Source organism: Engraulis encrasicolus, chromosome 14, assembly GCF_034702125.1.
Source record: "Engraulis encrasicolus isolate BLACKSEA-1 chromosome 14, IST_EnEncr_1.0, whole genome shotgun sequence".
NCBI classification, from domain to species: Eukaryota; Metazoa; Chordata; class Actinopteri; order Clupeiformes; family Engraulidae; genus Engraulis; species Engraulis encrasicolus.
The window spans coordinates 54794330-54811829 of record NC_085870.1 but is presented as its reverse complement, the minus strand read 5'-3'; the positions used below and the strand labels follow the sequence as shown (position 1 = coordinate 54811829).

At 44.1% G+C, this 17500-nt stretch overlaps 1 protein-coding gene across 2 annotated transcripts in view; it reads right to left on the bottom strand.

The window, feature by feature from the left end:
* LOC134462909 (ATP-citrate synthase) overlaps positions 1-17500 on the bottom strand; it is a 37264-nt gene that overhangs the window by 11363 nt on the left and 8401 nt on the right. Inside the window, exons 5-16 of one of the 2 annotated variants that reach the window (XM_063216166.1) lie at positions 16774-16964; positions 14450-14529; positions 14009-14139; positions 13429-13547; positions 10659-10795; positions 10061-10122; positions 9022-9139; positions 6197-6354; positions 4202-4295; positions 3309-3356; positions 487-628; positions 104-272 (exon numbers count right to left, since the gene is read on the bottom strand). In XM_063216166.1, coding sequence (XP_063072236.1) covers positions 104-272; positions 487-628; positions 3309-3356; positions 4202-4295; positions 6197-6354; positions 9022-9139; positions 10061-10122; positions 10659-10795; positions 13429-13547; positions 14009-14139; positions 14450-14529; positions 16774-16964 — 1449 coding nt within the window. The remainder of the gene's footprint in view (positions 1-103; positions 273-486; positions 629-3308; positions 3357-4201; positions 4296-6196; positions 6355-9021; positions 9140-10060; positions 10123-10658; positions 10796-13428; positions 13548-14008; positions 14140-14449; positions 14530-16773; positions 16965-17500) is intronic. The other variant, XM_063216167.1, reaches the window with a different exon arrangement.

Below are 17500 nucleotides of genomic sequence, written 5' to 3'. Positions count from 1 at the left end.
TAGGGCTTCCGGAATCCCCTCAACAATGATGGTGGGGTATGAATCTAGAACACAAACAAAAATGCACGCACGCATGCACACGCACACAGTCACGCATGCACACCTGAGAGAAGTTGAGTGTTTCCATGGTGCTGTCGTAGGCGCTGCGTAGCGATGCGAAACTGATGAGCACATCCACTTCCGGGTGTTTCCGCACGGCATCCGCCATCGACTTGTAGACAGGAAGCAGAATCTCCTTGTGACCCCAGTAGAACTTCTGCTTATGGTCACCGCTACACAAACACACACACACACACACACAAATATATACACATTATACACACAACTATGACACCAGGAGAATGGTCACCATTAGAAATACACACACACAGCCTACATTATATACACACGCATCCATATACACACACTTATGACTGCTTGACACATAAACAAAAGTTATTCATAGATTACATAGTATATTACACACACACACGCACACACACATACGTGAATGGGTAAACCATAGCAGCTACTGAGGGTGCCTCTCGAGAGCAGACATAGTCGAAGTCCAGCATGCCCTGAACTGCACGAGTCTGCATTCCCCACACCAGGGCCTTGGTCTTGGAGGAGAAGAGGGTCGTAGCCTTCACTATGGAGAGAGAGAGAGATAGAGAGAGAGAGATATATATATATATATATATATATATATATATATATATATATATATATATATATATATATATATAGAGAGAGAGAGAGAGAGAGAGAGAGAGAGAGAGAGAGAGAGAGAGAGAGAGAGAGAGAGAGAGATAGAGAGAGAGAGGTTAGTTTGTGTCTGCAACACACAAGAGCCTTCAGAGCCTTGATCTGGGAGAAGTGGGGGGGTCAACTTCCCTACAGGGGCAAGGAGAGAGAGAGAGAGAGCGAGCGAGAGAGAGAGAGAGAGAGAGAGAGAGAGAGAGAGAGAGAGAGAGAGATATGCACAGACGCTACAAAGACGTCAAGGTAGGCAAGGGGCAGAGAGGTTTACTTTCATTATGTCCGCCCCGTGGCATCATTTTGATATCATATCATGTTTTCTTCACGTAGCCTTCACGGTAGGCCTATGTAGCCGAAACCTTTTTAGCTGGTGGTAGCCCAATTCATGACAGGGCTGCTAGTTATTTCTAAATGTGTGACTCAGTAATAATCAAATTGACTGTTGGTCTTCCTGACATTTTTCCGTTGCTTCTCTTCACTCCATGTTGGTTTGCATTGGACTACTGTTCTGAGCTGGGTCACAATCAACAGCTGGGTTTCAGTCAACTTTTTTCCCCTCTTTGTTGAGGTTAATGGGTCTTAATTGTGGTCTAAGAATGCATGTGCATGTGTTATGGTGCACCGCTATTAATGTTTAGGCCTATGTTTTATGATAGATATGGTTCGTTGTCACCATTGTTACTCAATATGGTGCGCCGTCACCAATGTGTGTTTAATAAGGTACGGTGCGCCGTCACCTATGTGCTTGATTTAATGGATAAAGTATGCTTTACTAGAGTCACTAGTGTGTGTGTGTGTGTGTGTGTGTGCACTAAGAATCTTCTTTGTCTATTTCTACTACCCTATCCTGGCTAAATATCATGTAATGTGTTGAATATGGAGCCCACCTAGATAATCTTACTTGCCCATCGCACTGGTCTCGGGCTTCGGTCAGGCTCGGACACAAATATTTTAATTGGTGTCGGTCCCGGGTCGGATTCGAGAACTTTTCTGTCGTTTGAGGACCGAGCTCGGCCAGAAAAAAATGACCCGAGTCACTCACACACACACACACACACACACACACACACACACACACACACACACACAAAAGCAAAAGAAAGAACCCTCACCCGCACCCTTATTATTACAGTTACCACCTCATCATCTTAACTGGTTCTCATAGTTACCCCCTCAGCATCTCTACTGGTTACCATAGTTACCACTTCAGCATCACTACTGGTTACCATAGTTAACACATCAGCATCACTACTGGTTACCCTAGTTACCACCTCAGCATCACTACTGGTTACCATAGTTACCACCTCCGTATCATTACTAGTTACCACAGTTACCACCTCATCATGGTTCTCATAGTTACCAGTCATTACTGGTTACCATAGTCATCACCTCAGCATCACTACTGGTTCCCAAAGTTACATCCTCAGCATCATCACTGGTTACCATAGTAACCATCTCAGCACCATTACCTTCAGCAGTTTTTCAATATTATTATTATTACTCATTGTGTTATTATTATCATCATCATTATTTTCACAATCATTAGATAATTGACACCTTAGCTCCACTAACTGCACACACACTGCTGCACTTGGCCTCATGTTAGAATGTCGCCGTTTGTACTTTGTAGGCTACAGTAGTCGCAGATGATGTAGGCTCTTGGATATATTTTGTAAAGCATGGAATTAAATTGCCATAACAAGGAAAGGTGATCTATTCTCAATCCTCCCCGAGAGCCAAAATTTGCCTGTCAACACTCAATAACTGTAATCTTAAGTTTTAAATTAGGGAAGAAGGAATTAATCGCCTGCCCAAAATAGTTGCCTAGGCTCAAATACAAGCATGGTCTCTTCTTACACGATTCAGACAAATAATAGCCCAGGCAGTTATTTGGCATTTTACGATACTATTACAAACAAAATTATCTCTTCACTACCACTGTGTGTGTGTGTGTGTGTGTGTGTGTGTGTGTGTGTGTGTGTGTGTGTGTGTGTGTGTGTGTGTGTGTGTGTGTGTGTGTGTGTGTGTGTGTGTGTGTGTGTGTGTGTGTGTGTGACAGAGAGGGACACAGCAGCGCAAGTCACACCATTCCGGAAATCTGGAGTTGGCACAAATGCAAATATTTGTGCACTCACACACATGCATAGACACATACACATGCACACACACACACACACCGTTCCTACTCCTTTTTGTACACTTCATTAGCACGCTCAATAAACTCTGGAACACACACAAACACACACACACAGCACACCGAGCAGAGAGAGTGTGTGAGAGAGAGAGAGAGAGAGAGAGAGAGAGAGAGAGAGAGAGAGAGAGAGAGAGAGAGAGAGAGAGAGAGAGAGAGAGAGAGAGAGAGAGAGAGAGAGAGAGAGAGAGAGAGAGAGAGAGCACAGTTTAGGGCTATGTCTGCCTTTACATGGGCGGGGACGGGACTCACAGGGGGATTAGCCGAGTCGGGTGGGGGTGGGAGTGGGGGGTCTGACGGGGGCGATCAAGCTGGGGGGGGGGGGGGGGGATTACCTGAGTGTGAGTTTCGTCAGGCTGAGGGGGTTGGCAATGCTTACCTGAAACAGGTGCCATGAGTGCAGGTAGAGTGATGAAGGGACAGAGAACTTAGAGTGGAGGAGAGTGTAGAGGAGGAGAGAGGAGGAGAGAGGAGGATATGAGAGGAGAGGAGAGAGGATATGAGAGGAGAGGAGAGGAGAGAGTAGGATAGTAGAGGACAGAGTAGAGGAGATGAGAGTGGAGAGGATGGAGAGAAACGAGAATGAACATGAAGAAATCCAGAGATGAAGAGCTCTCACACACACACACACACACACACACACACACACACACACACACACACACACACACACACACACACACACACACACACACACACACACACACACACACACACACACACACACACACACACACACACACACACACACACACACACACACACACAGAGAGAGAGTCTGGCCAAAGGACAGTGATAACACAAAAAATGAAGAATAACAATGACAATTGTAGCCCCACCCACACTACTCAGGCTGTGTATTAATTTGTGTGTACCTGGTTTCAGCTTCTTGGATGCTGTGTGTGTGTGCGTGTGTGTGTGTGTGTGTGTGTGTGTGTGTGTGTGTGTGTGTGTGTGTGTGTGTGTGTGTGTGTGTGTGTGTGTGTGTGTGTGTGTGTGTGTGTGTGTGTGTGTGTGTGTGTGTGCGCATGCGCGCATTATTGTGCATCAAACGCCACAACTTTATCTTTGAAAATTTGAAAATTGAAAATTAATGTTAAAGGTTGGCACCATATGCTTAAACTTTTGAGTGGCAGTGAATGGGTGCTTTCAGTAAAAGCAGTGCTGTGTGTTTTTATACTATTTTGATCAAAACTAGTGAGGAGGACATTCATTTGGAGGAATGCTCCAGTTGCCTCTCCACTTTCCCTGATACATGTGTGCGCTTGTTACCTGGTGTCTCTCCTGGTTTCAGCTTCTTGGCTGGTGTGACGTCAGCTGCAGCTTTAGGCTCAGAGAAGGAGGCAGTTCGACTGGATGCAGGAGTCTACACACACACACACACACACACGCACACGCGCACACACACACACACACACGCACACGCACACGCGCACACACCATTTCATTTTTGAAAGTAAAGCACCTGTGACAGTAGTCTACTTTCTTGCCCTCTGATTTTAATACAGGTGGAGCTAGGCTACTGAATTCAGTGACAGAGGCTGACAAACAAAAAAAACCTTCATCTCATGAACAAATTACAATCCCCTATTGCTATCTATCTAGTAGGTATTGTAGCTAGCTTGCCCAAAATACACCAACATGTTCAACCAGAGAAGATCTGTATGGCATCATTTTCAATTTGGATATGTGATCAGCCTACTCAATATCAGCAAGATCATCTAACAGGAAAATGCACTAGTATGGTGACTGGTGGTGATGTTTAGTCACCTCAGTTGGGGATGTTTGGCTATAAAGTTTGCTACGCTAGTTAGCTAGCTCGAAATCGCTAACAACTTACAACTAAGCCTAAATAATGGAGCCTTGGTAAGTCAAGTATTTTAACTCACTCTACAGTTACTTGTTTTTATAGATCTGTATAGTATGAACAGCTTACTATATCATCAAAAAAGACAGGGGGGTTTGCAGATTCTTGGAACAGAGTAGCCTAATGTCTGGTCAGAATAAGATTAATTCAGCTCACATGAGAAAGCGTTGCACTTAGGTTCAGACCAGCAAGCCTATATCACTCCAATCGGCTTGTGAAATGTTGAATATGTGATCCGTACTTTATCAGAAGAAAATTGAACAATATCAGACAAGATCACATAGCAGAAACGTGATGACGGTAATCATCCATCTGCAAACACATAGTATACAGTAGTCCGCTCTGCCAAAGAAGCTGCAGTGAAGCACTAGGCTTCCTGCCTCCCCTTCACACACACACGCGGTACTGGAGGACATTCGTTCCCCAACAAGAAGAGAGCACAAAGTAAACAGAAGGACGATTAGATAGCATTTCTGTGAGTTTACGGAGTTCACTGTGCACCTGCTACCATGATCCATCGTGCATGCCAGCAACAAACCAACATTCTTGTTTTGGAACCAACCCCCCATTATATTTCAGTATTATAAGGCTGGAAAGATCATACAAACAATCTTTTTGTTCAGGCTACAGATGACAGAAGACTGTAATTGCATCTGATAAGTTTGGTGTTGTTAGGACGATGTCATTATGGCCAAAAATGTTTGCAATTATAGTTCTACTTCAAATGGCGCTCTCTCAGCTTTTTGGTGAGAAGTCAGCATTTTGGCGAATACCACTTATTTTCAACAGATCGTTATGAAAATAACGGTAGAGAGAGTTTTTTTCTGATGACAGATGAGAGTCTATCTGTGTTTTGATAGGTATGGTGTTGACAGACACAGAACTCAATTTTCTGTGAGACTCCAAAAAACACTCAAAATGCTGAAAAATCTCTGGCACTGTGGGTTACTCTTTTATGAAAATGACTGGCAGCCAATGAGTTAACTTGTGTGCCCTTATCGGAAGACCTAAGAACATTCCTCATTTGATACAAACAGAACACAGAGCCTGAACATAGAGTACGTTCAGACACACTAAGCCATTGTTAAGGTATGCTATAAAAGTATCATTAAAGTCTGAGAGTTTTTATCAGGATCACCCGATCAGGACAACAAATCAAAACTGACAAGACAAGTTCAATAAAACTACATTACAGACAACTGAAGTGCAGAAATGTGGCTTTCTCTGATGATATGACTGCTTAAGCTGTATTGTTGTAATGACCTGAGTATCCTCAGTAAACTCTGAACATGATTGACAAATCTCTGCCTCTGTGTCTATCTTCCACTTGTGAACACAATTCTTACAGTGTGTGTGCATACAAGTGTGTGTGTATGCATACAAATGTGTGTGTTTGTTACCTGGCTGCTGCTGCTGCTCGTGTTCAACAGGAAGTTGGCTGTGTGGACATCGGCTTTGGGCTGATTGGGGATTGGCCTCTTACCCATCGCCATGCCAACGATGCCAGTCATGTGGGTCTCCGTTCCGAAGACGTGGATTGGAATACCGGTAGTCTTACCTACACACACACACACACGCACACACACACACACACACACACACACACACACACACACACACACACACACACACACACACACACACACACACACACACACACACACACACACACACACACACACACACACACACACGCGCACGCGCACGCACACGCACACGCACACGCACACGCACGCACACACACACGATTCGCCAGATCAGTCAACCACACCAATGCAGTCAATCAATAGCTGGCCAGATGCAGCCAACCAACCAATAGCTGGCCAGATACAGCCTGGGGTTAGACTAGCTGGTCTGCTGCACCCGACCAATGGTTGTGTTCCAATATGCGACCTTGCTTCCTCCACTTGTGCTTGTGGCCTCACCCCGCCTCCTGGCCCCTCCTCCGTGGAGAAAACAATAAAGTTTCCCAGTTGTCTTTCTAGCCACCACAACTTTTGGGGGACTGTTTTTCATTCACCATCCTGTGTGCCTTATTGTTATGTCATGCCTTTGTCATCCTCTTTTACTGCAATTTAAAAAAAAAAAACGAGGCCACAAGCACAAGTGGAAGAAGCAAGGTCGCATATTGGAACGCACCCAATATCTTCAGGCACATCTGCAAACAGGAAGCAGATTTCAACAGGAAATCGACTGACAAATGGTGCCAAAATTGGGCTCAAAATCGCACAGTGTATGCCTGGCTTTAGAAAGGCGGGGGTAAATGCTCTGCAACCAAAGTGCACAAAAATATGTAATGCGACTTCAAATTAGGGCTGGGCGATATGAGAAAAAGTCACGATTTTATATCACAATATGAACAAAATAACCATTTTTCTATTATTATTATTTTTAATTATGCTTTAAAAAAGTACATTGTAAAATGTAATGTAATTTTAGGTTTCACAGAACAACAACAACAAAAAATCAGAATAAGAAACCAGCATGAATATTTATAAGACAGAATATTGCACATGAGGGGCTGGATATTTAAGACTACCTTTTTTAATTAATAGACAAGGGCATGAATCCGACGTAGCTTGAATAGTAATTTTCTGATTTGGCAAAATCATCTGTGAGAAAGGGGCCATAAAGCATTAAAAATTTTACTTCTTAGTTATTTAGTTTGAACTGGTGGCTGGACAGAGACAGTCACTAATGGTTAAAAACTAGGTAAAGAAAAGAAAACTGAAATACATAACCTACCCATTTTTGTAACATCAGCCATCCAGCACACTCCAGTTATTAATAGTTTAAATGTGCATGCGCATATTTTCTTACATATACCGACCTGATGAGAGGGCAATGTCACTTCTGCTGCGCTCTAGTTTGGTTGCATCAGTTTTTCTGGAATAGGTTTGGCTATATTGCAAAGTGCAGCTACATTACATTAAATTTCAGTCAAGTTATACGCAGGCATTAAATAGCCTCGCAAACCGTCTACCGTCTCACACAAACACGTTTTCAGAGACGGAGGTTTCCCGTCTGAGGATGACTTGACTGCAGCTCTTATCCAAAGTTGCTGCTAACTTTTTCTGGTGGTCATTATGTTTCCTGGCCTGCAATGTTAACAAGACATGAACACAGCATGGTCTTTTTCATTTTCCAACAGCCACATCTGTTGTAAGAAACTCAAAACTCGTGCCTCGCATGGGATGATTTCATTGTTTATTACATGGTAGGGGAGACTCCCTGGGAGAGCCGTCCTCTGTGGTCACATCGCATGTGTCTTAACAGACAGACAGAACAAATGCGGGTATTCCTGACATGTTTACTAGACAACGCATGTTGAGTTTTTAGATTTCTTCACTGTACTGACGGGCAGTGATGCGATGGGACACAATCGGAAATGCAGTGCGGGAGAGGGAGACATGCGCTAACATGGATCATGGAACTTTGGCGCATCACCTCGAGTTGCGTGGGTCAAATATAACATCATGGTGGCCATATTTTGTGTCTTTTAGACTGATAAATGATGACGAAATTAAAGGATTGTCACTATCATAACAAATGTGCAAATTCTGTGCAATTCCGCATTTATAACCAAATTCCGTTTGAAACCTTTTTTTTAAGGCGTCGGCCAATCGAACATGTAATTTATCATCGTAGAAAAAAATTACATTGCGCATAATTGAAAAATTTCAACAAACTTCAAAGACTACAAAAAAATTAGTTATTGCAGTTATTCTAACTGCTTAGAAGTGTTGACTGCACGGGCAATTCATGTCAGCTAGATAAGTGCCAATCAGGGGAAGATTACTGAGTACATTGAGGATGAGGTCATGCCAGTAGAGAAGACATGTTCCTGCGATGACTTGGCACCATGTGACATGACTGCGGAGCAGAAGTCATGGACACAATTCCTAACCAGAATGCATTTTCATTTCATAGTTCGCATGCGCACTCTGTAGACTGCTGCCAAAAAAATTGGAATCTGTTCACTTCACTAGATTCCAATCCAACCAATAGCTGACCAGATGTAGCCAGCCAACCAATAGCCTGGTGGTTTCTTGCATTTCCTGGAAGCCGTCTGACGATGTAGCATTAGGATTCGTTCACTCCACTTTATTCTTGTATATTTTTATTTAACTGCAGTTTGAGGTTAGGGTTAGGCTAGATGTGTGAAATTGCTACATCCAAGACAGACATGGAGAGATGAAGTCAACACACACACACACACACGTACCGACTTCCCCCATGACTCTGAGTCCCTCTTGGTAGTTTGGGCCGCCGCGTCGTACGAAGATGGAAACCTCGTGCTCTTGAAGAGGCTCCTGGTAGTCTTTAATGGCCCGCACGATGCCCTACACACACACACACACACACACACACACACACACACACACACACACACACACACACACACACACACACACACACATTAGAGGCTCCTGATAGTCTATAATGGGCCCAAGATACCCTGCACACAGCACACACACACACACACACACACACAAATTCCTAGTTATAGTTATACAATATAATTTACACATCCCTATTCCTTAATGGCATGAGGGATGCCCTGAAAATCCACACACACACACCTGTGAGGGCAACAGCTCTACTGGAAAGTATTGGCGGGTCTCACCACACACACACACACACAGACACAGACACAGACACACACACACACACTCCATCAGTGGCGGAATAAGTTACCAGCTGCTACAAGAGCAGGGTTTAGTTTAGTGTAGCGTTTTAACTTATTTGACAGGAGCCATGTTCAAGACAGTTTGTGTTGTAGCTCCCTGGGCAGGAGATCACAAAACAAACACACATTAAAAACACGGACAATACATGTCCTACTGTTGCCACATGTCCTACTGGTACACACTAGAGAAGCCTCCCTCTCATCTCACTCAACCTTCAAGAAGATTGTGAAAACCCATTTCTTCCGAGAGATTCCCTGCATAACAAAACTACCTCTACTCGTCCCAAAGCCTTGATGACCCTGTCCACTAACTCTACTCATCGATCTATAACCCTGGACACTAACTCTACACCTCCCTCTATAACCCTGTCCACTAACTCTACTCATCGATCTATAACCCTGGACACTAACTCTACACCTCCCTCTATAACCCTGGGCACTAACTCTACTCATCGCTCTATAACCCTGGGCACTGACTCTACACCTCCCTCTATAACCCTGGGCACTAACTCGGTCCTGCTTGTGTACTCTGTAGGTTAGGGGTTTGTAGTGTTTGTGTGCGTGTGCATTTTACCTTAAAGGTGGCGGCCACGTTGGTGAAGTTGGCGATACTCCCACCGATGATCAGAACCTTACCTGGGGACACGGACAGATGGACACACACAATGTAATCAGAGGACAAACACACACACGCATGCATTTACAGACACTAATCACAACCTTTCCTGGACACACACATACAAAGAACCTTACATATACGATACCACACACACACACACACACACACACACACACGCGCACACACACACACACACACAAAGAGAGAGAGAGCTGGCCATGAGAGCCAGAGTCATCTAATATATATAGGCGTTAGGGCTGTAACGATATTGTATCGAACCGAGAAATCGTGATACACAGAGTCACGATACTGTATCGTGATACAAGGAGGCAGTATCGTGATACGCCCTTTCAAAGTTTTATTACCCATTAGTCCAGAAAACAACCTTATGATTTGATGTGATAGTGTTTCCAAACTTCAGTGGAGATATATTTCAGAAATCGTGGGGTGTATCGAACCGTAGGTCAAAAATCGTGATACGAACCGAATCGTGAGTTGAGTGTATCGTTACAGCCCTAATAGGCGTGTGTGTGTTATATCCATTGTGTATTACCATCTGGGTGTTTCTCCCGAGTCATGAGTGACAGGATCGTCTTGGCGTAGTCGTAGGTCTGCTGTTCGCTTGGCGCTCCGGAATATTCTCCGTAATTAGCCAACTCATCCACCCCACCCAGGTCACAGATGGTGTCACTACACACACACACACACACACACACACACACACACACACACACACACACACACACACACACACACACACACTAAGTATTCACACAGACACACACACTTGTGTTCCATAACTCCTCTCCCAGCTGTCGTCACTACCTGATAAAGCCTGATAAATTACAGAAGAGTTTCGCACATAGTCTCCAAGCAGTGCTTAATTTGTAAATCACAAGGTACCGGAACGCAAAACACATATGACATCACAGCGATGATGAGGTGGACAGAGGCACAAATAAAAACGGAAAAAAGTCTTAGATGCAATTCCCTGCATTTTAACTTTAATTGAGTCCCATGTCAGCTCATATGGAACCATACTTTTGTTTCTTAATACAAGGGACGGTTGACAATGCAAAGGCTATTTTAAACAACAGCCATAGCCTATTAAATGCTGTAATAACAACAACCAATATTTTTAGTTTGATCGCTAACTTTATGCTTAGTAGGCCTAGTTTCAGCAAATGCAGTGCATGGAAATTATGCTTTCCTCATGAGGTGAAACGAAACCGAAGCGGTCTTCTACTAGCCTACCTATGGAAAGGACAGTGCATGGCTTTCCAATTGTTATCCTTTTCCCGTATTCACACAACGTTGGCATAGGCCTGTTAAACGTTAAATCCACACTTTGTTGGTGACTTTGTTGCATATAATTTGGCTAATCCGCATGTGCTGTTGCAATATGCCACTTCACTATTTCAAGGGACTGCTGGTAAGCGAGCGGCAGCGAAGACGGGGATTTTCCCGGTAGACTTGGCTTTTCACACTGACTGTCTGCTCGCACTGCGGTTCGGTTGAAAATCCCTCCAGCCAAAGTTTTAATTGGAGCATGTAGGCCCTATTTGTATGAAATATCACCTTGTCTTTGCTGTTTTCGTGCTCAAATTGACTTGTAAGCAACTGTCGGGTCTTGGGAGGAAAGGAAACGCGCGCACACACATGCCGAGCTCTCGCCAGCCGAGGAAGATCTCATCCTCTCACCTAGGCTATCTTTTTTGCTACATGGCTGATCAATGCACCAAACGCAGCCCAGATGCCACTAGAAATTAGTATGTGACTAATTTTGTAGTAACCTTGTGTGCCGGCCAAAATTTGATGAAAACTTTTAAACAATGTTTGGCACAGCCAGGCTTTCCATCTCATCCGCGCATATGAACAAACAACGAGGGAGGGGCAACTTCACGTTGCCTACATTTAATCAGATACTCGGGATGGAAATGTAGTAGATTTATAAATAGTTATGATTCTTAAATGTATGGGACAAGCAGTAGGCTACCAATTGTGGTTCCCTCACCAAAATAGCCACGCAAACGCTGGACCTCTCCTACTGCAATAAAGTGGGGAGGTTGCGACTTTCGTCTTCAATGGAATGTTGCTAAATTTTAACTTGGCTTCCTCCATGCTTGCAGACAAGCAAAGATTCTCTATTCTAATTTAAATCGTCTCTGAGACAAGTCCCCAAAAGCACTTAAGAATCCTCTCCCTTTCACTCAAACAAACACACTCTCATACACTAGGTTTGTGAGATGGTTTTTTTTCCCGTTGGAAATCCAATATGTCGAATTATGATTAACTGTTGCATGCCCGTGCGTTGCAACGATAAAATATGTCGATTTTTTTTTCAGTCGGTGCGCGTTGCCTTCAGCTCTACCATATTGTAACGGTGCAGCCGACTGCAGGCTATTTTTAAGTTTTAAAGGTTATGAGTTGGGCGCCAGGCAGCAATAAGACTGCCGTTGGTTTAGCCTTCCTAACCTTTCCAAATATGAATAAAAAAACACTGACCAACACATAGGCCTAAGAAATAACTCAGATCAACACAACGAATATCTTTTTTCTTTTTTTATTAGTAGTGCACTTTTGCGAACCCTTGTTTGCAGACGTGCACGCTCGGCCTCAATTTGGAACAGCGCACATCAGTGTCTGGCTTTAAAGATTCAGAAATGGTGATCTTCTCGGCGCGCACACTTCATGGTTCCTTCTCGCTTACTCACTCGGCTCGTGGTTGTTGATCCTGACAGTCTCAAACCCAATTTATAGACTGCACTGTGAGATGGGAAATGTAGTGAACACGGGATAGGGCCTAATGCTGCGCTCTCACTCCTGAGGAGGCAGAGGTAGTCCGTTACAATATAGTACCCTATATATTTTTTTATTAATTCACGAGAGGTTCCGGATCAGCCAAAATAAGTCCCGGAACACAGGGGGGGTCAAAATTACGTGGTGGGGGATCCTGTTCCGGCATATTCCGGCTCAAATTAAGCACTGTCTCCAAGTCAATGTCTATCTAATTTAGGTCAATGCAAAATTTTGGGAGAACCACTAGAGGTCGCTATGGAGTTTGAGTACGCGGCTCACTTTACGTCCCAAAGCTGCAGAGGATAGCTGTAATTATGCAGACCAGGAATCTCTCGCACACATCGCTACTAGGATTCCTCTCGCTTTCACAGTGACAAGTGGAAGCCATGGCAATCTAATAATCTAACCGTACTAATTGGCAACCAACTAGAGAGAGTGACGAACACACACACATACAAACAAATTACCACCTAGAGAACAACCGATATGCGAGAAGCGAGACCCCCCCCCCCACACACACACACCTGTACACCACAGAGGCTCCGCCCCCGGCCACCATGGTCCAGATGCGTCCTCTGGGGTTCAGGATGGTCAACTTCAGGCTGGCGCCACTCCTAGCATCCAAGTCTGCTATGTAGGCCTCCTACACACACACACATACACAGACATGTAAACAAACACACACACACACACACACACACATACACAGACATGTAAACAAACACACACACACACACACACACACACACACACACACACACACACACACACACACACACACACACACACACACACACACACACACACGTAAACACACACCTCAGGACATCCCGGACAGTATTTCCCAAATGACGACAGTTATCATTGACAGTTAGCATACCTCAGGGTAGGGTTATCATGGCTACCTCAGGGTAAGGTGGAGGGTTACCTTAGTTACCTCAGTGAAGGGTGAGAGTTAGGATACGGTTACTATGGTTACCTCAGGGTAGGGTTAGGGTTGCTATGGTTACCTCAGGGTAGGGTTAGGGTTGTTATGGTTACCTCAGGGCAGGGTTAGGATTGTTATAGTTACCTCAGGGTAGGGTTAGGGTTTACTATGGTTACCTCAGGGTAGGCGTCTCTGCCAAATGGGGGCGGGAACTCCACGTCTCCCCACTTGGCTTTGCACAGGAAGTCAGCGGTCACGTCGATCTTAGCAGCCAAGTCCAGGACAAACACACCATCAGATGATACCACTGCAAAACACACACACACACACAGACCTTAGCTGCCACATCAAGAACATACACAACCTCCAAAGACACCACAGTTCAAAACACATATTATCTTATCTAGGCCTAAACACATTTTATACCACTGTTTAAAAACACACACACACACACACAGGAGACACACAGTAAAGAGGTAAAGAATCTCTCACACATAAACACGTTACCTAGAGGGTTGATCTCCAGGTACGTAAAGTAAATATCTCTCTCACACACACACAACATGCACACACACGCACATGCATGCACACACATGCATGGACACACACAGCATTACCTAGTGGGTTGATTTCAAGGTATGTGAAGTAAAGATCTTCATACAAGTTGAACAGGCCGACAATGAAGTTGGCCAGCACCCTGAAACACACACACACACACACACACACACACACACACACACAAAAAAAACACTGTCATGGTAGTGGGAATAGACAGCACAACAACATGTCCACATCTCACGGTGGCGCCGCCTGACTTTTGAGTCCCTGGACTAGGGATGTTAACCGGTAGCCGGTTAACCGATAGTCGACCGGATCAATGATGACCAGTTACGATTTTCTGCCACCGGTTAACTGGTTATAATAATAATAATAATTCTAATAAGAAATACCTCCCAAAAAGCCCCCAAAAACGATCATTTGGCACGATAATTCAGCATTTTCCATCTGCCAACACTGGCTGGACATGACCGGTCCTGTCTGCTCAGTAAAAAAAAAAAAGCTTATGTGAATTATTTTTTTTAATATCAGTGCCGTGCCCATCAGGCACGCAAACGTTGGATCATTTAAGATTACCGGTTAACCACCGGTTAATGAGTCTCAGTAGCCGGTTAAGAGTTTGTTTAATTTTCGCCATCAAGGGTCAGGGGTCAGATGTAGAGGGAGACTTGGGACCAGATCTGATGAACCAGGGAGCAGTTGATACCTGCTCGCATGCTGGAGCTTGTGTGGCCAGAGTTGGCGCTACCCTGCTCAGAAGTGGACACAGATGTATGGACCCTGAACTCGCTTGGCCTTTTGGGGATACTAGGGACCTTTGTATTTTAAGGAGTCTCGTGGCGTTTCCCTCACAATGTCAGAGGAGAGCCAGCCGGAGAAAGGCTCCACAGATGGAGCTGACCCTCTGATCTACAGCCCACCTCCTTAACACATTCTATACCAGCCATTTTTTTGGAATTTAACCATAGACTCCCAGACAATTTCATCATTTTATGTCATTTTTTGAACACCCACCGAATATTTTGTCTTCAACCCACAGACACATGTCAGGGCTTGTTTGAAAGCCCAAAGACTCAGCTGTCTGTATATTTTTACGGTTTGTTTCTAGCTTGTTTCATTCCGAAGTTATTTCACTTTAAGCGCGCATCTGGTTTAGGTAAAAATAGCGATTTTGAACATTCGAACTGAGATAAAGCCTTTTTTGTCAGGGGTGCGCTCTGACTCTCCGAGTTTAAATTGCGGGTCTAAATGCATTTTCTTGCCCAAAGAACAACTCCAGTACCTTCCAAGTAAACTACTTTGATGCAAAAATCACCTGGTCAGGCAGTTCAGAGCATCTGAAATGCTAGCTAGCTAATGTCACTTGACTGGCAGTTTTCGTTCTGTAGATAAAAGTAGACGTGCTAAAGTAGTCACCCAAAAGTAGGTTACTTCCTGCTGTGTTACATGCTGTTTTTCATTACAACCTTCCATTTTACACCTATCCTGATGGCAGCAAAACTCCTTATCCTTCCATCATATGTTTAGGAACAGGCTAGCTAGCAAGGGCTGTGCTGACAGGACATGTTTTGTTTTGATGGTCTAGGAAGTAAATGGAGACGTGACGTGATCAGGAAGTGGTCAGAGACGGTTTGATTCGCTATTAATAAAACTCAAATACTGTGTGTAATAAAATGCACAGATGATGAAATATCCAGATCCTGACTTTGTAGGAGTTTTGACTTTGTAGGTGTTTTCATGATCTATGTCAGCTCTGTTCATCACATTATTACAAAAATCACACAGAATGTGCATTAGGATGTGTAGATTCAGAATCCAATAACAAAACCCAGTAAAAACGTAATTTTACGGTTTGGCAGCCAACGCATGGGAGGCTAAACATATTTTTACGTGACTTGGTAGTGAATGTGTTAACCACTAGGCCAGCGGTTCTTAACCTGGGGTGCGGGCACCCCCTGGGGGTGCGCCAGAGATTTCAGGGGGTGCGCGGAATTTTGTTTGTGTTGAGGTTGTGACCAAAATTTGCCAGTGAACAGTATAATTAGGCCATTTCAAAGAGCGAATTAAAACATGTTCTGGTCCCCATATAAAGTCATTAAGGTATTGATTAATGTCTCAAGCAAGAATCATTATAATTAATCACTTAAATCCTTTTTTAGTGCGTAGATTCGTGTACAAGTTTAGGTTGGGGGTGCACGGCTTGTCTTGGGCACAGGTAAGGGGGTGTGTTAAGGAAAAAAGGTTAAGAACCACTGCACTAGGCCATCCCCGCCTACTAACACACACCCAGACATTATATAGCACATACAGTGTATATTACACTGAGTGTAATAATCATAATAATAATGATAGTAGTAGTAAAAGTAATAATAATGATTATTACTCTTTGATGAGGGGCGGGGCGTGCGTCAGTAGTTGCTGAGTAACCATTTCCTCTGTGAGTTTGTCGTCGACAGCAACCAGGAGCTTCTGAGCTTTAGCGTCCACATCCCCAACGTCCACGCCCCCCTCGTGATGGAACATCACATAGTCACCATGACGATCAGCGTAGATACACACGTAGAACTCCTCCTCCTACAAACACACACACACACATGTAGTGCTATTAGGCGAATACACACGCCGATATTCAAACAAGCACGCAGACCGAGTGGCAGGTGAGAGAAAGTGCTTTCTCGTTAAGAGATTGTTGAGTGTTGACAATGGCAACGGGAGAAAATGTTTTGTGGAAAGGTGAGGGATTTTAGACAGATAATACATGGTTTGTGTAATGCAGAGCGGACAACGCGGAGCAAAGCATGCATTGACAGGAAGCGTCAGTTACCTCCTATCGGGCCTACAGCTCCCACCTGTTTTTAGGCATTCGTTTTTGTGCCCAAAACCTCTTCAGTAGAAAGTATCAAGCTACTTTTAATGTCCTTTCTGTTTGAAAAAAATACCTTTTGTGAACCTGTGACAATGTAATGTGTGCTGCACTGTGCGGTAGAGAAAGTAGCTATGATTCTGAAAGATAATTAAAGAGGCAAGACGCCCGAGAAGCCCGCCGAAATCATGAGGAAATGAAACTTTGGTAATGTTTCACCTTAACAACAAGCTAGACGAAACGAAGG